Genomic DNA, 25,723 nt, shown 5'->3' on the forward strand with positions numbered 1-25,723 from the left:
TTGTTTCTTTGCTTTATTAGACAATAGTGTAGCACTGTTATTGGAGGATCAAAACACACAAATATATAATTAGGCCTGACAATTACACAAAAAAGCTTCTTTGAATGGAGAGAAATTGTTTTCTTCTGTAAAGCACTGTGCACAAAACAGTTTTTTGAGTTAAACATTTCTTATTGATGTCACTCATCCTCCTTCAAATGGCTTCTTACGGAGTTCCTCTTCAGAAAAATATCCATTCATCGTATTTCACTTAAAGAGCAGCTCTCACCTCCCCAACCTTCATTTTTCCTTTTTGTGACATGTTCTGTTCTATTTTGCAGGTAGAATAGTGTGTAGAATAGTGTAATCTGGAAAGATCTTCTATCAGGCTGTTGGCGAAGTCCAGATAGGACCACAGTGATGTGGGTGAGTGTGACTCAGAGGCTGACCTGCAGCCAGCAACACAGCCACTGTGAGGTAGAACACAGAAAGGTCCTCTGGAGGCAATTACTCTGACTCTCTCTATGAGTGAGGTCATTACAGGCCACAGAAGGAGGAGGATAAATCGGCAAATGGGTTTTTAGCTTTACAAAAAGGTCAAGCCATAAAAGAAAGTCTATTCTAGTCTAGCCACATACTTTTTTTCCTCAATGAACATTAACAAATTTGTCTTCATCATACAGTGGCCATTCCAGTCAAGTACTTTTTTTGGGCTATCTTGGTTTCTCACCCCTCAAGGCTTCCACTGTGTGTTCACCCAGCTCAACGTGTAAGAGCTGCTGGCATTGAGGATGTTCTTATGCAGGAAGAGATGCGGTTTGGCTTGGTCGCTGTGCACGTGGAAGAGACGGAAGTTGGCGCGCTCCAGCTCTCTGAGCAGACTGAACCAGTACCGCACCACGGAGGGGTCATCGCCGCCCACCTCGAAACCGGCCCAGTGCAGGTGAAGCTCCAGCAGCATCTGACCCACCGAGTCCAGAACTCCCTCCAGAACCAGGTTTTCCAGAATCTTCCACTCTGCACTCTCCATATCTGCCTTCAGTACATCCACCTATGGAAAGGAAGAAGGGAAAAAAAAAAAAAAATCATGATACATCCTTTATTTCCCTCTTGTTCTTGCTCAGGTAATGATTACTGAACAAAATAGATGAGAATGAGCAAGTGAAGCTTGGCCTTTGTTCTTGCTTTAGCAGTTTTAATGATAAATTGAGCCGGAAAAGCAGTCTGACAAGGTTTGCTGTACTGGAGCTCAGAGCCAATGTTTCATAAGATGAATGTTAATCGCACCCGGAGGTCAAATTCATTTAAGGATACTCATGCATGCCCATCATTTATCACACGTCCTCGGGATCTTCGAAATTTGTCTCGAGTCGCCGGGATTGCTAAAGACACTCATTGTCTGACCCCGGGCTCGTTGGAGGAAGTGCTTTGATTCCATGTTTTCTCAGCTAGTTCATAACGTCGCGACTAAATCAGTTATCATACAACCTGAAGAGAGAGTGACATTATAGGCTTTTATCAGGAAAATCAAGCATTTTATAATGGGACTCACTTTTTAAATATTATAAACTATCTTCACCCAATTCACAATATTAATTCATTACGTGTCAAACTTTTGAAATGAATTATTATACAAGTGTTTTGAGTTTGAATAGTTAAAGCAGCCATTCCCAGGATATTGATATGATATATGAATCAAAACTTCTACAAATTTATTTGCCGCCCCAAATAAAACCTCCCACGACCAATGTACAGGTCCCGACCCAGTGTTTGGGAATCCATCTGTTCCTTTTCTACCGCTTTATCCTCCACATGAGGGTTGTGGGAGGAGAGAGCACTGGAGCCAATCCCAGCTGACAAAGAGTGAAAATCTGTGGACCCATATATAGATGAACAACCGTTCAGTCTCAAATCCACACCTACAGTCAGTTTAGACAGTCCACGTGCACGCAGGAAGAACCAGGATCCGAACCGGTAACCATCTTGCTGTGAGGCAACAATACTAGCCACTGCATGCCCTGTCTTTGGGAACCACTGAGCTACGCGATGAAACAAACTGTTATCTTCAGCCTTTGGGTCTAGCTGATAAAGTAAGCTGGAGCAAGTTCAGCACAGATACTAAGAAGAAATTCTGCTCCAATTCATGCCCGTGGTGGTGGTGGTGCTGCTGTTGCTCAATTCCCAGGTGTCATTAGTGCAACAGAGCAAGTCTCAGAAACTCAAAAAAAAAAGAGAAAAAGTCTTATCTGTGGAGAACAAGTTCAAATTTTGTCCTCTGTCCTCCCCATGGGCCTCCAAACTCCCACAAGCAGAGACATGTTTGGTAATTGGACAGAAATCTTTTAATGGAAAATAATGTGGCATCATTAGGAAGTGATGCATTCACCGCCCTCTCAGGAGAGAGCGCGTCTACATGTGCGTCATACTGGGCCAAATGTACGTGGATCTTCATTTTTTTTGTTCACACAACTTCATTTTGTCTGGGCAGTGTAAGGTCTCTTCAATTTTTCAGTGAATTTGATATAAATTGCCTTTCTGTCTCAGTGGTCCCACAGATCCAACAATATCAAGCCTCGCTGCAGGAAACTGGCAGGACTCCCGTCTGGCTTCAGCAAAGTCTGTCCGATTATTTGGAGAGACGACGTTGCTACACTGCTGAGCACAGTTAGCCGTGCTTAGTGATCCTCAATGTTGGAAGAATAGTTTCCTTTTGTGTTGCCTTGACATTTCATCTCAAACAAAACTAATGTTGGGGCAAAATACAACACTGTACCAAAAGATTTTGGCACTCTTGATTCATGTACACAACTATCAGCTCCATTTTTGCTCCCACACTCGCCTCCCTCTGATTTTACTATCCTCAACTCTGCTTTTTTGATCTAAAGAGAGACCAAAATGGAAGATTCAGGAGCGTCCGTGATGTCACATTTCAGGGGGGGAAAAACACCACAGGTGAGAGATCAGCCACAAGCAATGGGATTGGTGTAAATTTAGTACACACAGTTGGTGTCACGGTTGCCTGTGTGGGTATTTTCCGGTTTCCTCCTATTCCAAAAACATGCAAATTTGGGGGACGAGGCAAATTGCACACTATAAATTGACTGCAGGTGTGAGAGTGGAGGGTTGTTTGTCTCTATGTGGCCCTGTGATGGAGGGTGCACGCTGCCTTTTTGCCCTATGTCAGCTGGGATTGGCACCGGCGCCCCGCCACGACCCTAATGTGGAGGATAAAGTGGCAGAAGAGGAGTGTGCAAACGAGGTGACGTAACGGGTGTCGTCTCATTAAAAGTTAAGCCAAGAAGACAAAACCACTGACGGCAGCTTTAAGTTTTCAGAGAGTAAAACATTTGCAGAGTGCTCTATTGAACAGATCGCATCAGTTTTTAATGGTATAGGAGTGTCAGAATATTGAGATCGCAGCTTCACAGCTCGGTTCAGGAAACCTACAGTCTACACTCAGCTTTAAGGGCTCACTAATGAACAGAATTTGCCTTGTTTTTGGAATAATAGTCTTTTATTCTGAACAGTGTAATACAATTGTATAGCAACAATCTTTCAATTCATATTCACCGACCTGTACTGGAGTTGATCGGCCTCTTGTGAATAAAACATGTTACTCGTAACGGGACTTCCTGTCCACTGCTGACAAACTAATGTGAGAATATTATGCCTAAAGGACAAATATATTCTACCAGTAAGTGAACAAAATACACTTGGTAATTTCTGGACAGCGAGCTCAGGATTAGGTCACCACGGCTCATGGGGACACATTTTAATTTGGACGTGCTACTGTGAGTGTGTTTTGTCAGAAATTGGACGTGGGTTTGTTAATTGAAATGTGTTTATCTATCTCATAATGGACAAAACGGGACTTTTAATGTGTGTTGTGTGTTTTCCTTTCCTGTCACAGCAGCAAATCTGCCGAACAGTGCTGATTTCACTGCCCTGATTCCCTCATGATCAGTGGTCCAGTATGCCGTCCCTTCAAATTACTGAGCTATGACTTGCTGCTACCGACATTTGTCCCTGTGGTGTCGGTGTCTGCTGTCTCAGCTGGTCACCGCTGCTCTGCCCAGCGGATGAGTCATTGTTGTAGTTATTAACCAAACCGAGATAAGAATCAGTCCAGCGTGCACAAATGAATATTTCAACCTTTCCATTACTCTGATTCTCTTGACTGCTGCTTTTTCTTGTCTCAGAGGCTGCGTACGATTCTGCTGCTGATGCTGATGTCGACGCTGATGCTGCTGCTCTGGCACACTGTGTGCTCTCATTAAAACCTCATTACCAGGATGTCTGTGTGGTATGTAAAACAGGTGAGCCCTATATTATCTATAGGACAGTGAGAGCGGACAAAAATGCACATTTATTTACTTTACCAGGCGTTCCACAAGAAAAAAAAAGTGCTTCCTGTTTTTAGTGCAGCTAAAAATAATACACTGTTACATTTAAACTTCTGGTTCCAACTGTTCTACTAAACCATCTCACATTTATTCACATTTCTTAAATGTCATGTTTAACATTCTTGTCATTCACATGCCAAATTGCTTTTATTCTAATGTTTTTCCCAGTTCATTCAAGGAATCCTTCACCGATTTTGCATTTAGCTTTGTATTACTAGAATAGGGGTAATATTTTTGAGAAATATCTTCATTCTTTTTTTTGTCACGTGCCCACCAGTGACACTTGGTCCGAAACTGCAACGCTAATTCCGCACTTTTTCGACCCGCTCGTTGGGGGACAGGACTTTCCCAGAATGTAAACAGTGTCGGCCATCCATGCTAACAGTTATGCTAAGGCTAACGAACGTCACTGGTGGGCACGTTTCAAAGAAAAGAATGAAGATATTTCTCAACTCAGGGGAAACTGAGGTTGGGAAGCACACTTTTTCAAAAACACGACCCCTATTCTAGTAATACAAAGCTCAGTGCAAATCGGTGAAGTATTCCTTTAATCAATGTTGTTGTTGCTTTCACTCCTCTTCACCCCCCTCAATTATAAATCAAGTTTATGTATTTCGTCACCTTCATGTCCATGTATATGCTTAGATATATATTAAATACAGTATATGTAGAAGACAATGCAGATGTAAACATAGTCTGGCTCATTATTTTTTAATTAGCTTTTCCTCTCATGAGAACATATTGTGCTGTAGCTTTCATTATCTGTGCGAGACAATATTTGTCTTTTTATCCCTGAATTATCATTCAGCCTGTTCTTCAACAGCCATTTAAACTGGATCTATAAGTGTGTGTGTGTGTGTGTGTGCGCGTGTTTATAATTATGCATGCTATCACTGGGTTTGGTGGGTGTGTATATAATTGATCTTGTATGCAGTTCCCTATCTGATTAAATTAATCACAAACTACTCTATAAAGAGCCTTCAGAAGGAAGAAAATAATCATATATGTGTGTGTGTTTATTGACCTGGAGTCAGAGACACATTACAGCAGAGTTTTGCACGCAGTTCATGTGAAATTTCATTTTTTTACATTAACTCGTACCTGTCTGTGTCCGAAGTCGTTCAGAATGGTGGCCAGCTTCTTCGTGTTGGCGTACGGACGCTGGGCCACGATGGCGGGGTTTGGATCCCTCCAGTCGACAGAGAGCCGGTGGAGCCACATTTCATCCTGCTGCAGGTGTGGCTGCTTCAGGCTGGGATCAAAGCAGTGGACCTCACATCCTGACCTGGCTAAGGAATGCTCCAGTGAGCGGTCCTCCGCCCCCAACCTGCAGCCCAGACAGGAAAACCATCAGGTATGAAGGAGAGTGAAGTAGTGAACCTCAGTACTTTATTGGTTAAGTAGCTTAAATGTTATTATATTCCATTTCTCGCAGGTTTTATAGCAACAGTTTTATATACAGTAAATGACAACACCAAACACCCAATATTGTGGATTAGAGCAAAAGTTCAAATGCCATGAACATTCATCACCTGTATAAAAACACTCAGAACTTTCTATGGTGTATAGCATTGGCACATTCACTGAAGGACACTGCTGCACGATACAAAGGGACCGGCTGCGTTTCACTGAAGTGCCGTGGGTTAGAGGTCATGGGAAATCTCATTCACATGAAACCACCCGCTCTCTCTTTCATGAAGTGATCATATCATAGTTCCACAGGAAATTGCCTATTAGTGCAAAACAACAAGCGGGCTCCTTGTTTAGATTCCGAGGCCAAATGAGCGAGAACTTTATTGTTATTTATCAACTTTAAAGAGGAAATATTCAAAGGCCCAAATATGTTTTTGTGATGTATGGAAATTCTAAGAATAAAAATGTCACAGACAAACTACATATCAAATATCTTAACCTACCCACCAAAAAAATGAATTATCCAAAAATACTAAGACACAATAAGCTTGAGAGGTTGTTGAGAGATACGTCTTGTTTCCATCTGCCTCTTACTTGATGTTTCTCTTTCCTTTTCCACTGCTCTGCTTCTCCCCTGTGAGATATGATGTGTATAAATCCCCTGTCATGCCCAAACCTCACTCTCCTCACTCCCCGTCTCGCCGCTATTCTTTACCCCCCTCGTCCTCGTTATTCTTCCTCTCCTTTTCTTCCTCGTTATCAGTCGCTGTCTCCGCGATCCCCCTGCGTCTTGTTTGTGCTGCAGCTGTGTTTGGGTAATTGTGGGAAGAGGGGAGTGCATTTCACAGTTCATGTCTTTCACAGATTGGGCACCGGGGTCCCCAAATGCAGTCCCACTACCGGGGAGATGAGGGGCTAATGTAGGCACCACGGGCTGGATTGAGATGTGACTAGATGTCTCTCTTTTTTTAGCTGCACTAAATATGACACAGGGAGATTCCCGTTCTCTGGTGAGGTGGTTTTTTGGCAGAGAAAATCACTGCAGTGACAATTAATATGAGAGAGATCAGAGATTACTCATACATGCTTGGGCTCAGGGAGGGAGAGTCACGGTACATCAGAGTCTCTTCTGGACGACTATGCTGACAAAGGCAGCAGTATCCTCTCTCTGGAGAGTGCATGAGCGCTAACACAGATACATAGTGCTGTGTTCTTGGAGTGTGTGTGTTGTAAATCTGAGCTTTGAACGCTCTCGTCCTTGCACTGAACTGTTATGTCAACAGCCTGTCTGGATGTTGTGAACATTTGAGACCAGACCGGCTAACAAACGTTGGGTGGGCTCGCGAACCACATTTTCCTCCACATTGTCCACGAGCGCCTGATTCTGCAGCAACATCTTGTCTTATTTAGAGTCCCACAGTGTTCTCCAAAAAAAACACACTCTCCACCTCTGACTTTGCTTCTCTACTCTTTACAACAGCCCTTGTATTGCGTCGGCGTCGCATGATGAAAGAGTGCTGAAGTGCAGGTACGCCTTATTCCCTCGCTGTGCTTTAGCCTATTTAAGTGCTCTAAATTTGAACAACCGCGCCATGGCCTACAGCAAGGAAAGTTTTCATGAATGGACCTCGTTCAAACTCGAGGAACAAAACTCTGCACGGCACTTGCTGCAGTGAGATAAGGCTGAGCCTCAGCTGCTGGACGGTCGCTTCCTACAGTGACGCTCGTGGCAAAAAAACCCAAAACAAAACAGAGACAGTGATTTGTTGAGGGGTTATTATTGCTTTTCTTTTTTTTACTCCAGTGATATCTGAAAGCATAACAAATTACAGACATCCCGGTTTGACCCGTTCAGACTTTTTAATTTCAGACACTTTATCTGCTGAAACCGGAAAGGCAGAGGAGCAACAATAATAATATTCATTATCTCTCAGTCGCACTCTCAGTGAGTCTGACAAGCTATAACATGCACAATAAACCCTTTTTGATATTGTTCAGGATATTTAGTATCACACTTGACAGATGTGCAACTTTTAAAGGGAGGTTTCACCCATTTTTCTTCCCCACTTGGTCAAATGAAGAATAAACTTAAAAGCATTATGATGCTGCTGTGTTTGACCAGTTTTTATTAATTAATTTATTTTATTTTTTCATATACTATAGGGCTTTTATTTTCTTTGAAGGAAGTGACTTTTATTATTTTTTTCAATCCCAACTTCCTCTGTTTTTGTGGCAATGAGACATTTATCTCAGATCCACTGTCTGATGATTAAATAACACATTTATCTCTTGAAATTAGTAAAAACAAAATTTACTGGGTGAAAATGGCCCAGTATCTTAGAATTAGCGACATCCAATGGTGAGACTGCAGAATGAGAAACAGGATTCATCCACTCACTCCTCCCTCTCTCAAGCATCAGGCACCAGGGTCTGGTTTTAACTCGTGGTATTTTATTCCTTTTAAATTTAAGTGTGACTGAGGGTAAAAGGGCAACTTTTGCCTGCAGCTTCTCTCTGAATATTGTTGCTTCTGATGAATGCATTTCAACATTTGCCTTTGATTGGCCGGAATGAATGTGCGCCGTTTATAGCGATGCATGACTCATCGGCAACATCCCCGTACGTGGTTGAGCAAATAAGAAAAGAGAAAACTGTATTTGAGATCAAAAAAGACAAGCTGAGACAATGAGAGGAGGAAGATGGAAGAAGGTGAGAGGAGGACGCTTGAGTAGGAGAAGTAAACGGTGGATAATTGGTCATTCATGTGGAAAAAACTAAACAAAAAACAAAAAAAACCTGACGCACTCCACCTCTCACCCACACCATGTGACTGACCAATCAGAGAGCAGCTCCTCATCCTGCCCAGGCACATCTGTCTCCGGCTCGTTAAACAGCTTGGTATCCAACGTACACACATTGACAAAAACACACAACACCATGCACGCGCATGATTGCATGTTCACGTGTACGTACATTCACAGTAGTAAAGGACATTTTATTTAAAGACAGTATTGCAGCATGTGAAGCTGTGGACATTTAAAGGTTTTCTAAGTAAAGCAAAGGCAGAACCTTCATGAGAAGAAGAAACAGCATACCAGCATAGATTAAACCCTCTGTGAATGTGTGTGTGTGTGTGATGAATGTAGGTCAGACAGGGGACACGGGGAAGTAATCACTCGCCTTATCTAGAAGACAGAAACATGGGACAGTTTGACTTGACTAACTGTTACACTTGGCTCTGAGCATATTTCTTCTGTTACTGGAAACGATTTTGTTCTTTATAGAAAAAACTTTTTTTTAATCCCTGCTGTGGGGTTTATGTAGAAAGAAGAGCAGTGAGTTGCGTCTGCTGTGGATGCCTATCCATCCAATAGCCTTTTTTGATGCATGCTTTGCAAAACGTATCTTCTTTGTGGGGCATTAAAAGCCCCCTTCATACGAATTTCAGGGGCAATTTGCGATATTTCAAGGACATTTTGCCCTGGGTTCATGTCTGACTCTGCTTCATTGGATTGAATTTTATAAGGTTTGCTCGCTGTCTTCGCACGATCCGGAGTTTCGGGGCTGAATTCACCCCGGAGGTTTTATTGTACCAATCAGATAGATAAAAGGGGAAAAATGGTAATGCATCTTTCACATAGTTGAAAAATCAGAGCTCTGACACATTTTCCAAAGCTGATCTGGTCAAAAATGTATTTGCATAAATCTCAGCACTGACTCGTAATAACCTTTTCTTTTTTGAGTGCATGTCCGTGTAGGTTGTCTGCATGAGTGACTTTTTATCAGTCAGCCAGAGGATATCAGATATATTTCCCTGCAATCTGTGGGTTTGACCCCTGACATCTTCTCCGTAGGGAGACAGAAACAGCAGTCACACTGTCCCCCCCTTCCTCCTCCTCCCACATCACTATCTGCACTCTGGCTACCTAGATGCCAGCACACCTGTGCTGTCTTTCAACAGCCAAGTTAATAAGCTCCCCCTCTCTTCTGCAGTCAAATCCCATCAGACCTTTGCGGCACCTCTGTGCAGTAGAGACCCAGCAGGGCAGGATTCAGCTGACACAAAGCCAACTCACTCTCTAATGCTGAGGATGCTCAAATGCCTCGGTGGTCTGTGTGATATGGTTTTAGATTGTTTCCCGCTTAATGAGGGGGAGCAGAAGTGGGCTTTGAGGTTCCAGGTCAGGCTCAGGAAGGAGCTTATCTTTCAGTACAGCAGTGCACAAAAGCAGCCCTAGGACGGCCGAAATGTGTTGCCACGGTTTTACTGTTGATGTGACTCAAAATATAAAAGGCTTTCTCAGTTATCTCCATCTTGAGGGCATCTGATGTTTTCACCGTGTCCATGTGACTCATCCATAATATCAGCATTGTCATTGTTTGTGAAAACAAAGACCCTAAATAAATGCATTGAAAACGCAGAGAAAGAGAGAAAATACACCGATGTCACACATAAAGTACTACTGACGATAAATAATGTTAAATCTAGCAAAACAAGTGTAAAATGTGAGTGTTTGTGTGTGTGTGTGTGTGTGTGTGTGTGTGTGTGTGTACACACCCAAAAGAGTAGACCCTGCAGTGTTTGCTCTGTATCCTGTGGCTCAGGCTGTACTTGGGGTCCAGACAAACAGCCCACGGGCCTGTGGTCTCTTCTTGAGCAGTTTCCTCACCACCCAGCGACGAACACAACACCTGGGCACATGAAAACATTCACATTTTGTGACATCTTTGTCTCAGTAACAAGGAAATTAAAGCTCTCTGGGTTCAAAATGGGGGCCGTGCTTTATAAACGCGATACACACCCTTAACCAATTGTATAAGTGGATGCGTTTGTGCCGAGGGAATTAGTTTGTATTGATTTTCTCCACACAGTGAACATAGTACAGTCAAGGACACAAACATGGATTGTGTACATTTGACCTTCTAAGGCCACAATGGCATCTCCACAATTGCGATCATTAAATGAAATGAAGCTTCTGACTTTGACCCTGCTTCATATCTGATTATTATCAGCAGATTAAAAAGCCGTATGTACTTCAGTGAATGTTCTTGAATAGTTTTTTCTTCAGTCTTTATGAGGACTTGTCTAAAGTGTCCTCATGTAAACTTGTTAAAGTGGCTCCAAGAAATAAGGGAAGGCTTCTTGCGCTGATATTTTCTTAGCTTTGTGTCGCTTTCTCAGTGCAAACGCCTTTTCATGCAGAATCTATAATCATTTCAAGGACCAGTGTCTTTAGAGATTAATGTGAATGATTATGCAAAGCATGTTCCAGCACACCATTCAAGGATAAACGGGATGTGTGTGTGTTCTATGGAGAATAAAGACAATTAAAAATAAAGTGTAGAGACATGATTCTACCAAAAGAAAATATAATTTTGTCGAGGAACAATGAGCTCCACCCCAGCTCCATGAGATCCACCCTCTTATTAAATCCCATCTGCAATTCACTCAAGATGTTTCCTGTTGAACCTTCATTATGAAACAAAAAAAAATAAGCCATATATTGGAAGAACAATAAGTGTATACCGCTCATGTGGGGGTGCAGTAACACACTTAAACTGCTATGAATCACGCTTCATTATTCCCATCATTGCCATCATTGAAAGCATTCAGCGGCACACACTGTGCTTTCAATGCCAAAGAAATCCACCCTTGATGATCTTGCTTTGTTTCTGGTGCAGACACATCGGTGTCACTGAGCTCACCGACGGCCGAGCAGCTGCGCTCAATACGAATCTGCAAAGCTTGACCTGAAAGGATGTTTTCATTACGGTGAATGAAGGCTAATGAGGAGAGAGAAGACAATTGGCTATACACATTTAAAGATCATGATTTAAAGTAGCAATACAAGTCTGGCAGCAAATCTTCTGTATAGTATGTTATTTGCAGAACCATATACTGAATTTCATTGTTGTGTTTTTTCTTGATGCAGCACCACTCGGGCTGCAGGAAAAGCTTTTATAGGAGCACTCCCTCTTCTCCATTTGCTGTATGTGCTGGTGCATGAACGCATATAAGACACACCGGCTCCTATTGATTGGACAGTTGTGAGCAGACCTTCTCTCTGTGAGTAACAGCTCCACCAGCACCGTGTCACTCAGCATTACAGCTGAGGATGCTGCCGTGTAGGCCCCCATCGACTCCCTCCACCCGCGCCTGTCGCTGCCTATGATGGACAGTTCTCTTCAGCAGCTTCCCACAAGTACGCACACGCATGCACACACTCGTCAGAGACAGTCTCATACTGTCTGTGTTCTTGTCCCTGTTCCTTCCTTCCTTCCTTCCTTCCTTCCACACACAGATGTGGCTGCACAAACCCACACACACACACTCACAAACCTACAGTATATACTGCAGCTAATTCATTACAGGCTGCTTTGTGAAAGATACAAAAACAGTGCTTATTCGCTCCGATTATGCTGTGCGAGGGGGGGAAAACACATTATTCACTTCAATAAAAACCAGAGCTTGCGTAACTCAAATGTTGTCTGTCTGTGTTTCAGGCAGTGGGGATGAAATCAAACTTTGCATTACCTGCACAACGAGAACGTTCTCGATAACCTCTGTATCGGTGAGATTATGATACAGAATATCTTCATCGATTTACAGTAATTTAATGCTGTGATAGTCCAACAAACAGACCATAACGTCTCATTGATTAAGTATAAAGACAGGGGCTGGGAGTTCCATCTGTGTGGTAATCGATACAGTAATGAATTATGTGTGCGCCGTCGAGCGCAGCCAATATCCTATGGCCGAGCTGAATGTGAACACGGTGCCAGTGTATCTCAGTCACGGGGGCTGACAGATTCAGATTCACTACGAGATGCATAACAAACACCTGTCCAAGTAATACGCGCCCTGACCTTCAGTGCGGCAACAACCACTCCACTTATCTGTCGTCAAGCCCGCTGCCTTATTTATGCTTAATGTCAAGTTGAAGCAGTAAAAGTCAAATGGAAATTTAAGACGTTATGTTCCCAGATGGAATACAGGCCTGTAGCAAAAAAAAAAAAAAAAAGAATCATGAAGACAGAAAATCACACAGAAAAAAGTCAAGTTTTGTAACCTATGAAGACACAGTATGTTCTCCTTAAACAATCCTCTATTCTTCAGTACTGCTGTCAAATAAGAATTTACTGAAACAATAATGTTTGCATTTCACACAATCACATGTATAGTGAGTGAGGAAAACTAGCTTTCAATAAAATCTGCGGCAATTCATCAAATAAGTGAAATTTGCAACATAAAAACTCTATTTCTAGTAAAATAAATGTTATTGTTTATCAAATGTACCTGAAGCAGAATTAGAGCAGAATTTGTTTGATTGATATGGCCTTTTTTGTTTGGGTTATATTATGCATTTACAAACATAGCTATTAAAAGAATATAGTGTAGTCTAGACTACACTATATTCCAGGCATGTCCAATCATGGCCCTCGGGCCAATCACAGCCCTCAGTCAGATGTTGTACGGCCTGCAGCTAGGTTAGGGTTAGCTGTGAAAGAGTTGTGCTTTGAAACCAAAGTCCTGGCTTCAAAATCCTCCTGTGACAGACACATTTAGTCTATTATGTTATTTGACTGTGAAAGAAAGGCCGATTTTTTTTTTTCCATTTTTTCACTCCAGCATGGCTAAGGTTTGGTTACATTGCACATTTAAAGGTGATAATTGTGACAATGAAAATGAAATTATTATAAAACAGTGCATTTGTATGTTAAGTTTAAAAGTCTGATTGGCCCCCGGAAATCAGGCCCTGCGTTAAAATGTGGACACCCCTGCTATATTCTTTATACTAGTGTAGACGAGTATAAACACTTTCCTTCAAGTCACTTTGAATGTCTTCACATGATTGTGACTCACCTGTGGTGTTGTGATGTAGCTGAGGAACCGTTTGGCTTCTGCCTCCAGAGAATGACTCTCACTGGCCCAGGGCTCCAGGTCTATGTGCCACCGAGGAGTCTGCCATCACACACACACACACACACACACACACACACGGGACAAGAAGGTAAATTGACAATTAACATGGATCAAAGTAGGCCACTGGAAAAAAAAGCAAAAAACATCCAGTGCAAGGACGACAACAAAGAGAGCTTTATTCTTTCAGGTATTATAACCCACTTGTGCAAAGCTATTGATGGAACTAGGTCACATTGTTCTCAGTGGAATTTCCACACTTGTGTATTAGTGATAAATAAACAGCAAAAGTTCATTGCCATTGTTATTTTTGCTACTTTTCACTCTTATATGTGCATTTTACAGAAGGTTAGCGGTTTAGAAATGTCCAGCTGTGTTGAAAAACCGAGACTTTAACATCAGTGGGCTGAAGCAGGCTGAAATGCTGCTGTGTGATTACATTCCTGAAAGCTGGCAGAGCTCTACTGTACCGCCTGCTTCATTTCAGCAGGAATGTGTCTGTTTATGGTTAGAGGACGGGCAGTGACGATGCAGGGCGAACAGGAGACAGAATAAGAGACAGACAGTGTGATGATCTTCATTAACAGCCCTAGTTTAAATTATCATGGGTCTATTCATAATAGGCTGCCTTGCTGTGGGACGCTCCTGCCTTAATCAGTGTGTTACGAGCACTGCAGCTCGTAATGCGCACATCATTATCTATGAGATCCGATTTGCTTGAGGCTGTGGGCACATCTGCTGACAGCAGGTCTGTTTAGGAAAATAACCCCGTGTTGGAATGACTCCCTGGGTTTCCGTGCCCTTTTCCCTCACACTGACGCTCCTCAAAGTTCAGCTTTGTAATTTGCACGCGCCACACAAGGACCTTCACAGTTCAGACACTTCAAATGATTATAATCGCCCACTCCAGTGTGATTTTACATGAAAGTTCAGGCTGATTATCTGCACACATTGTGAACAGATCATCCGTCCCGTTCATTTGTGTAACGAAGCTGTGAATAATGCACATTTTTCCTCGCTCAAATCGCTTCAGCGTGGAGACATGCATGTGAATGACACTTTGACATATGTACACATACAGTGTATGTGCATCTGTAACCTCGCACACTCTTAGAGCGCCGCAACATTATTTATGACAGCGGCATGTGTGTCATTTTCTCTACTGCAGTCAAACGGATCCTGGGTCTGCCATCACATTCTGGAGAACAGCTACAGATTTGGATCCACGCAAACACTATTCATTGTTTGGCATTCAGCCTTTAATCGATTTGCAGTGTGTCAAAACAGCTGAATGCTGGTGCCGTGCCTCCACTTCTCTCCTCTTCTCTCTCTCTTCTCAGCATCATCCCTCTGTTTCTCTCCCTGTTTCTATTCCTCACCTCTTTTTCTGGCTCTAACACTTCCTTGTATATCTCTTCCTGCCACCATCTCTCTCTCTCCCTCTCTCCCTCTCTCTCTCTCTTTCTCTGTTTTCTTTTTGATTGCAGCCATGACGCATGATCGACATAATTAGACTGTATGATGTAAGTATGATGATGCATGAGTGGGTTTAACACCATAGCTTTTTTATTTTTAGCCGTTTGATTTTGACTGTGGAGTGTAGTATGTACTTGTTTTAATTTTATTTTAAAGTATTTAATGCCTTTTTACCTCAGCCTTCACGTGATTTTTTTTTTTTGTAAAGTGGTCTGTATTTATAAAGCGTTTCTAGTCTCGATGTCATCGGCATGTAGACTAGCTGAGCTGAGAATCAAACCCACAACCTTCTAGTTAAACAACAACTCGCTCTACCACTGAGCTACCATCGCCCATTTCTTCCTTTAAATTTAGATTCGGACAATGTAGAACAGATTTTTCCCTGGAGCCTAAACTCGGACATTCCCACAAATAAGAGAACATAAATAACTATTTCCAATCAAACAGTGCTTTAAAAATGCAGTATGTGACTTGGAGAGTTTTTAGAGACACAAAGACTCTGTCCTCATGCTGTCTTTTCATCTTATGGCTGGCTGGTACAGGTTGGGACAGGACTGCTGATCAGTGGGCAGATATGTGGGACAACAGATTTACTGGGAGGTTCCACATGCGTTAAGTGTAGCCGAGCATAAACAGAGGAGAAGCACACGGCTGAAGACACACACGCACAAACCCGCCTACATTTGAACTTTACACGGATATAGAAATTGAATTATTAGCTTATTTTGTCAAAGGAGGAGATGTTTCTTACAGTTTTAAATAGTAAAAGTAAATATTCACATTTTCAGCATAGGACTGTGTTCTTCATAGGTTTTAATTTTGGAAAAAGTACTGAAATATTCTACCCAAGTGAAAGTACCACTATTTTGATCAAATTTTATTTAAGTACAAGTAAAAGTACTGGTCTAAATGTACCGTGTTTAAAATTTACTCAGAGTAGAAGTTACTTTCTTGTGTCTTGCAAAAAAGGACAAGGGGACACAAATCTCACGTTAATTGTTTTCCATTAAAGGCAAAAGTGCTGACAAAATGAAATATGTAAACACATAATGTATCAGTCAAAATGGGTCAAAGGTCACAAATGCTTTAACTTTCTCACCTTGGGTCTCAGGGACCTTAATTAATGCCAATTCACCTGTCCTGTCATCATCATTCACTTGTCCTCCTCATTCTCCTGTCCTCATCATTCACCTGTCCTGTCCTCATCATTCACCTGTCCTCATCGTTCACCTGTCCACATTGTTCACCTGTCCTGTCCTCATCATTCACCTTACTTCATCATCACCTGTCCACATCATTCACCTGTCCTGTCCTCATCGTTCACCTGTCCTTATCATTCAGTGCCAAAGTGTCTGGTGCGTGATTTTTATTCCATATTTCTCAGTAACGGATGTGAAAATGACTTAAATGACAAAAAAAACCTACTAATTACAGTAATTTAAGTAAAAGTAATTAAGTACTTTCCACCTGTGTGAAATTGTAATGTGTCAAACCAGTGTCAGATAAGGTCACACTGACGCATATACGCGGCGACTTTTTAATGTCAAGACAGAATGAGCAACATTGTCCTGGTAAAGTGAGAAGGCAGTTTGACGGGATAAACACGTCCTGCGCTGACGCTGTATACACACAAATGCTCCCTCAGTCAGGTCGGACAGTATTACTCTACAGAGCAGAATAATAACATCATCAACAACAACAACAAAAATCCACCAAATGTAATGGGCTGCAGCTTTAATGTGCTGCAGAATCTGAACACATCTGTTCTACTCCTTTACCACATACCCATGAGCTCTCATTCTACCTGCTGCATCATCGGTGAGTGGCGATGAGATAAGTGTTAAGCCCCATGTTCAATCAAGCAACAGCAAGTCATCAGCACCTCATGGACGGCAAGATAATAAACACAGAACATGAGTCAGAACAGACTGTTTCCACCTTTAACCGCATGACGTTAGATATTATTCAGCGCAAGTTTTCCAGGTAGTTGCCTTTATATAATCGTGAAAAATGAACATCAGAGATGGTTGTTATGCTAATACAATATGAGGAAGTAGTGTATTGAGACATTAGCTCTCTCCTATGAGGTCTGTCACACTGACCTTCACACCTATGTGTAATAGAGTCTGTTGTTAGGCAGCATCGTCTCAGGAAGCCATAAAAACAAACCTGGGCTGGCACAACAAGATCAGACCTTTAATGAGATGATTGCCTGGATTTATTGACAGAGCAAATTTAATCTAAAACTCAATTAAATTTTATCATGATACTCTATCCCAATGCAATATTGCCTTTACTCCACATTTATGGGGCCTCACTGCATATCCTGATGGAGCTGTGTGTGTGTGTGTGTGTGAGAGAGAGAGAGACACACAGAGAGAGAGAGAGAGGTGTGAGCAGCCAGGCTGAGCCTGAATAATCCCCGGGGAGTTAAGGATGGATGGGTGAACAAGAAATGACTGGATAAAACAAGAGAAGACTGTCTGACAGAACGATGACGACAGGCGAGAAGAACAGGGAGGTAGACGGTAGATAAAAAAAATTTAAAAAAAAACAAAAAACACACAGATGGAGAAAAAAGTGCACCTCGCTGTGAAGGAAGTGAACTACACCTGTTTATAGATTTATGCCACGAATAGGCAAAGTCAATAGCAAACAATCAATGGCGGCGCGGTCAGAGTATACGAGAGGGCACAACACAATCAGCGCTCGAGGAAACAAACCATCACGGAAAAGAACCAAGTGTGTCTGGACCACAGACTGTATTTGCAGTTGCAAGGCAAGCTCCTATTTTTAGTGGAACATTCACACCTGCAACCATGGCATCTTCTGGGTGATAAAAGCTGCCAGTCACACTGCTGTGTGTGTGTGTGCGCGCTGTGCTTTATCATCTATCTTTCTCAAAATGGAGACGCAATTTACAAAATTGACGTCATGTTCTTATTGAGGAAACTAGCAATTGAGGCCAATAACTCCTCAGGAAAATGTCAACTGGTGTTGTAAATCTATTGAGAAGAAGAAGAAGAAGAAGAGTTATTTTTCAAACTGGAACACTATGTTCCCTTTTTTTGTTACATATAGGCTATGGTCTGGGCAAAGTCAGCCCTGTCTTCTGGGAAAGTGCCAGAGGAACCTGCTTCTCGTGTTTTTGTGTGTTTTTTTTTTGCTGCTCTCACTTGACTTTAAGTGCTCGAGTTAAAACACCATTGTGTATATCTGTGATCTTCAAAGTGTGCAGACAGAGACGTTGCGGTTTGATGAAACAGCAGGCGGCTGATTCACTGTGACTTCCTCCTGATTTCGTGCAGGCTGTGAACCCAGAGAGAGAGAGAGACCATAACAGAGATTTGTGCTCCACAGACCTGTGCTAATGTGATTTAGGGAATAGGCAAAAAAAAAGGACGTTTTATAGGTGATACTTGTATATCTTTGGTGCAATGCAGCAATTCAACAGCTATTTAATCTCTACATACCTGCTTCACAGTGGGAGAGTAATTACTTCATAAAAACTACTGATGGCTACACAGGAGGAAGGAAAATTGAGGATCCCATCATGAATAATGTAGCTATGACTTGCATCACATTGTTATTCCAATGAAACATAAAACAGCTGGATTATGTGTATCATTATATGTATGTGTGTGATTGAGGTGACATTGTTATTTCCCAGGGCGGAGGATTTTACCTGCCTGAAATTATTCAGCTCAGTGTCATTTTTTACTGCTGACATTTTTTACTTCCGCTACTCGTCATTTCTGTCATTTCAGATGATTATTAGGCTCCAAATATGGTGACTTTTAGATTATGATACAGCCACTATAGCTTGCGCACAGATGAAATATTCTGTTTAGTTGTAAATAAAAGAGAGATCCTGAGATTTCACAAAGAATCAGCCTCACTAAACTCTATCACTCTGAGTAATCTGGAAGATGGAAAGACTGGAAGTCAGACAAGACCCAGCTGTCTTCACTTCCTGCAGTGTTCACTATTCCCTTGACTCATCTACCAACCCCAGCTCACTGCCAGAAGAGACACAGAGCTGGTTAAACAGAATAAACGCTGTGGATTACGCCGATTATTTAAATAAAATAAAAATAAAGGTGGTAGTAATCTCAGGAGAAGTTTAATCTGCGGTCTCAAAGGTAGAGCGACAGGAGGGACGGATGATCCGAGGGTTGAATATTATTATTTGACACTGACTCCACACACTGTTACAGCACAACACACACACACACACACACACACACACTGCTGACGTCCTGACACCATGTGAAGTGAATTTAAGTGGATTGATGACCGAGCAATTTGTCTCATCAACGATACATGACAAGAGCAATTTACATCCATGTAACTTTAATCAAATCTGGCTCCTTCAACCATCTTCCAAGAGCAAGGCTGGATTTTTGCTGTTGTTGATTTTATATACATATAAACATATATATATATATATATACATACTGTATATATATATATGTTTATATATGTATATATATACATGTATATATATGTGTATGTGTATATATATATACATATATATATATATACAAAAGTTGTATATACCTCGCTTTTATATGTGAAACGATGAAGAGAACCAATGCATTGTGCAGTTTGGCTTTGCCCTCAAACCTGATCTATTACAAAAGGAGGAATCATTATTATTAATCGCCTTGAAGAAAAGGCTTGTTCTGAGAGACTTCTACGACCATTTCTCTCAACATAACTAGCAACTGCTCGCATGTGAAAAAAAACACACGGCCCTCCTTTAACATAAATATGTATTATATGAATTGAAGTTGTCTTGTATGATCCCCGTCTTCTGACGTGTCCTGGTAAGTGCCTTCAACTTAAATCTCTGTGGAACTGCCTGTTGCCTTGGAAACACAGACCCCTTTCCAGTCACATCATGGCAACGTCACTCATGCGTGCGTTCATAAATGCATGGCGGCGTGTACAGATGCTTCTAGTCGGTGTTTATGTGGGTCGGATAAAGTAAAGATTGACACTGCTTGTTGTCTTGATTTGATTTCGTTGTCGTTGCGTCAGGCCCTCCGCTGTTTTAAGAGACAGATGGGGTCTTGCAGTTTTGCAGAAAAACCCTGAATTAGCGTCTGAGTTCATCTGTGCGCGTGTCATCCTGGACAGTATCCCAGATATGAGATCTGTGTCTGATGTCTCACTGGCGCGAGAAGAGGGAGCAAGCTGAGCACCATATGATCCTCACTTCCTGACCACGTAGGTAGAAAAACAGGGACGGGAAGTCTCCTCTCATTATAACACCCTTATTTGTCTATTTGTGTCTCGCACAGATGTCGTTACTGAATAAAAACATTGGGAAAGGAAAGAAAGATAGTGTTTATTTATCCCCTCAGCATAGCATGATTGACAATGTTCACGGTTGTCTGTGAGATTAGAGGCCTGTCATCATTAATACTGCACACTGTCTCCACCAGCAGTCCGTTTGTCACTTGGTTTTAATGCATTATCAAGTGTGAGAGGCAGAAATAGCCCTGTCACATCGAGACAAAGGGTTTTAAACCTCTTTCAGTGATTGTCCTTGTCGTTCACTGATCTTCTCTGTTGCTTTTGGGGCTAAGTGGTGGCAGCTATGTCACTTTCGCTGTCTCTGTTGTCTTTGCCAAATGCCACTTAAACGGGGTTTCTGCAACACGCTGACGCGCAAACCTTAGATGTCTCAGTGACACACAAAGTGCCATTAGCCTGATGGTGCAGTGTAGAAGTGGCATGGATGAGATTTTGGTGGGGGGGGGGCGTCCCATTTCAGAGGTCAATGCACTCATTCATATCAGCTGGGAGGGAGGCTGCAAGTTTTCTGGAATGTTCCAGACAAGGCATCCATGTGTGAGGGGAGTATTGTTCAAATCGGGAGTCTGGATTTGACATTTTGACACTGCCTTTTCCCCCCTCTCCAGTGAGTGTCTTTGTCTGATGGCTGTGAGCACACACAACAGACCCACTGTTTATTCAGTCAATAGCATAAAGTGCATTAAAATGGCCTCTGTTTCAGCAACATGTGGTTTTGATCAGCATGTTTCAGGACGCTTATGTGTGAAGCTACATTTTTAAAGGTTTTAAAAGGGATCAGAAGAGGTGTTTCACAGACACAGTTTGAATTTCTTTTTGGGGCGTCCTGTGCGTAAGGAATTGATTATGTTTGTGCTTCACACCCTAACTTGGCCATGACTTCAAGTATCCCTGTTTTCTTTTTGGACTCATTTGTACACTAATTTCTCTTTGCACAAGCACACGTGTGTGTGTGTGTGTGCGTGTGTGTGTGTGTGCGTGCATGCAGCTGGTTGAATGTCCAGAGGGTGCATACACTTTGAACTCAAGCTTGTGTATCATGTTTATGACATGAGCTGATTATAATTTTTATCTTGTTTTTGCTGCATTTTAGGGGGCATATCTACACAGAAAGCTTGTCAATCATCTCACACGTGTCAGATGGTACAGTCAAGGGAGCGTCCAGCATGTAAAACTGCAATTTACTCACTCATCTTCTATTACTTAATCCTCCACATGAGGGTCGTGTGGGTTACGGGTGCCAATCCCAGCTGACATAGAGTGAAAAGCAGGGTACACATCACAGGACCAGACATAGAAACAAACAACCATTCACTCTCACATTCACACCTATGGTCAATTTAGAGTGTCCAGTTTGTCTAATCCCCATATCTGCATGTCTTTGGACTGTGGGAGGAAACCGGAGAACCCCCCCCCACACACACACACACAGGGAGAACATGCAAACTCCATGAAGAAAGGCCAAGACAGATATACAGATATATAGATTATACAGATTAGACATACAGCATATCCTGCGGCAACACTTAGTTTTTATAGTCAAACCTTTTGAATGGCACACTGACTCGAAAAATGATATTGCATCAAAATGCAATTGCTGTGTCTGCCTGGAAAAAAATCCCAAGCACATATATTCCGACTTGTTTGGCCCTCTATATAGATTTATACCCCGAGACAGTTATGACAAACCTCACGGGGGGATGGGGGGGGGGGGGAAGAAAAATGACTTATAAAAGTCATGAATCCTTTTGCTTTTGGGGACTGCTTTTGTAGAATCAGCTGGTGTATATATATATATATAAGTTATTTCCACTTGCACAGGACTGTAGGGACTGTTTGTGATGTGTTATAGCTGTGGAACATGAGCGACCCAGGTGACATCAGCCTCTCAGTCCATGATGTCTTGTGACTGCCTGCTTCCCCCAGATGCCCCAGCAAAAGGTTAAAGATGCCTGAGAACCAACACCAGTCACACCTTCGGGATTACAGAAGTGAACACCACTCATTCTTTTCAAACAGCCCCCATCTCACCCTCTCTTTCTCCTTCATGTGTGTTAAGCTTTCAGCTCTCCAAGAAATGACCGAGGTCACTGGGTTTCTGCATTAGAAATTCCACGGGGGGGGGGGGGGGGGTTGACACTGGCTGGCAGTGGTTGGCGCAGACATCACAAAGTGGCCTTTTTATTTGTTCTTTCTTTATCCCAACACTGAAATCACCGCGCTGATGTTTATTTAATCAAAAGTGATTAATACTTGCCTTGTGTAATTAAATGAACTTTTGTGCCATCTAATTATCTAAGAAATAATTTGAATATAAGGGCAGGCCTTTCTCGGTCATCCGTGTTGTTTGACTGAATCAATTGCCGCTATCAGACGTTTTATGCTTTATCGGAGTGATAAAGTTAATGCAGTTTATTTGAATCCCCTCTGCTGGATTCTAAGCTGCCGGTGAATACGTCGCACTTTTATTTCTGACAATCTAGTATTATCCTATTGCACAAATTGCCTTATTTTCCCCTGTCATCTCAAAATAACTGGATGATAGTTTGGGTGAATTGTCTCGGTGTTTCATGTTATCAGAACTGGAAAGGATCCATGGTGCTGCTTTGGTTCTCTTGTGCTCTCTTTTTTCCCCTCTTACTGTCTGCCTGTGGGCTTTAAGGAGGAGTGTGTGTGACATGTGAATGACGGTCTCTTCAAACAATTCTGACACCGGGAGAAGAGTTTCTCCGCAGCGCTCACCTCACGGTTGAAATGCTGCCATTTCCGCCAATGAGCGAGGATATTAACAATTGATAAGACGGATATGCAGTGAAATGACTATGTGTGTGTATCAGTGTGACATTAATAATTCATTTCTACACTCATTTGGATATGTCTACTTTTGGCTACTTTCTGTCGTGGGCGCATGAGAATAAATCACTTCCAAGCAGCAAACTGAGGATGTAGCCTTTGGACAAAACTTTGCATATTTGAGGGAGTAAAAGCACAAAGACATTTAAATGTTCTCGCTTTTTATTTTATTTTTTTTTACAAGAAAAAATTGTTTAAAATGGTCTTGTTTCTATTGCTGTAATAATCCTGACATGTTCTTCAGTAGAATCAAATATGTTTAGCTGTTCCCTGCTGTGTGAACTATCGTGGACTAAACCAACCATTTACTTATTTATTTTGTAACGTTTAAGTGGATGCAAGTTTTTGTTTAAGGCAATTTTAAAACCTCAGTGTCCGTTAATTGAACACACAGAGACGGGACACAGGAAGGTGCACAGCCTCAGATTCATTAACCCCAATAGAGCTGAAACTATTAATCGATGACTAAATTAACTGTCTGCCATTTTAATAGTGGAAGAATCAGTTTGAAGCTTTTTTTTCCATGATTAAAACAAGGTTTCTGATTGTTTCAGCTTCTGGTTAATTTGACAAATAAATCGTTTTGTTTTTTTTTATTTTTCGACCATTTATACCAAACGATTACTCGATTCATATTTGTGAAAATAATCGACAGATTAATCGATTATGAAAATAAATAATCGTTAGTTGCAGCTCAACGTCCAACGTCATCAATCAGTTTGTTTCAGACTGAGAACTTCCACTCCCTGACGCACTGCTTATCCTGATGCTTTGTGCAGATATGTGCAGATATGTGCAGAGATCCCAACAAAAACACACTTTGGCAGGAAAAAAAACAGCTGGTAAGACATGCATTAGTTGTGTGTTGTCCATAATGTGCACATAACATTATGGACAACACACCTGCTTCATATTGCGACCACATACTCCGCATTTTAGGTGGAAAAATAAGTTTGTCTTCCTTCACAATCACTGACTGCATTGCTATGAGCTTGTTATGATACAAACTGTGAGTTGGCATGATGGAGAACCACTGTGCCTCAGTGCTGCTGCATAGTTGTGGTACACGCTTAGCTCATCCATCCCAGTGTTCTCTCCCCTTGCCATTGGCCGTAGGTCAGTGTGATCATGCACATCTGCATGTGTGTGTTTGTGTGTTTGTCGTTGTGACTTCGGGGTTTGCAGTGTGTTTATAACTGGGTTAAAGGAGTCAGGGCTCTGAGTTTCCAATGAATGCTGCTCCCTCTGTCTGTGTCTCTCTTTCCCTCCCTCCCTCCATCGCTGCTGCTGTTTTTAGGTACGACACATTTCATGCCTGTCTACAATTAAACAACTCATCGCTCCTCACTTTTCCCCACAGGGATAAGGCTGCAGAAGGTAAACGATTAAAGGAGACGTGTGTGAGTTTACTTATGTGGAGATAAATTTCCATTAGATTGGTTATTACTTCCTCTGTGTTTTCCTGTCATCTTCCCACACTAAGTTGTATCTATCTGGATGATTTCTGGCACAATATTGCAGAGACGTAAAAGACAAACTTAAAATTAAACCTTAGAGGTCTCAAACTTGTTGTATTTTCGTGTCTTGTGAACTACATACATTTCCCGTTTCAAAATAAACACTTTTATTTTGAAATTCTATAAAGTATTGTCAGAAATATTATAATGATTGAATATCGTGATATAGTTGTGAGCTCATATCACCCACTGTGACTGATTTTTTCCCCCCAAAAAGTCAGATTTTTTTCCCACATGACCGACCACCTCCTGACCAGATTAGATGTTTGGCGGCCCTCGGGTCACCTGAGTTTGAGACCCCCCCGACTTAAACCATTTCCAAAGTGCAACGAGGTTGACGGAGCGGTCGTGTCACCTTGTCGTTGTTTGTGCTGCAGTAAAGATGTTGTCAGCAGGAAAGTGAAAATATTATTTAATGATTGATGCAGTGAGCTGGCATTGACATCCAGACGAACAACGGACCGCTCAAACTCTAGTTTCGTCTAGTTTCTTCTTCTTCCCTTGGGGGCAGAACAATGTAATCCTTTTGTGATATTTGATTGCTCTGCCGCAATCAAACTATGAGCATGTTGAAACTTAGTGAAAGAGGCTGCCAGTGATATTTGACATGGATAACACACATAAAATACAATTTTTCGCCTAACCTGATGACCAGCAGAATGTCAAGAATGATGTATTCTCAAGAAACCAGAATGATAAAATACAACATTTTTAGATTTATTGTCTGCTCAGAGTGGCGTGTCATGTTCTAACCTTTACTGCAAATAAGCTGTTCAAACAAATATCTACTTCTTCACCTTGCCCACCGATAACTACAGCCTCCCTGAAGTCCCCTTCAT

General features: G+C 41.9%; 1 protein-coding gene across 1 annotated transcript in view; it reads right to left on the reverse strand.

Annotated features, from left to right (window-relative positions):
- Positions 1–7: 7 nt before the first annotated feature.
- Positions 8–25,723, reverse strand: part of mettl24 (methyltransferase like 24) — a 28,035-nt gene continuing 2,319 nt past the window's right edge. Inside the window, exons 2-5 of the mRNA XM_058613102.1 lie at positions 13,660–13,758; positions 10,354–10,487; positions 5,484–5,709; positions 8–1,030 (exon numbers count right to left, since the gene is read on the reverse strand). Of these exons, the coding sequence (XP_058469085.1) occupies positions 713–1,030; positions 5,484–5,709; positions 10,354–10,487; positions 13,660–13,758 (777 nt within the window). The 3' untranslated portion in view covers positions 8–712. The remainder of the gene's footprint in view (positions 1,031–5,483; positions 5,710–10,353; positions 10,488–13,659; positions 13,759–25,723) is intronic.

This window comes from Solea solea, chromosome 17, assembly GCF_958295425.1.
Source record: "Solea solea chromosome 17, fSolSol10.1, whole genome shotgun sequence".
In the NCBI taxonomy this organism is placed as follows: domain Eukaryota; kingdom Metazoa; phylum Chordata; class Actinopteri; order Pleuronectiformes; family Soleidae; genus Solea; species Solea solea.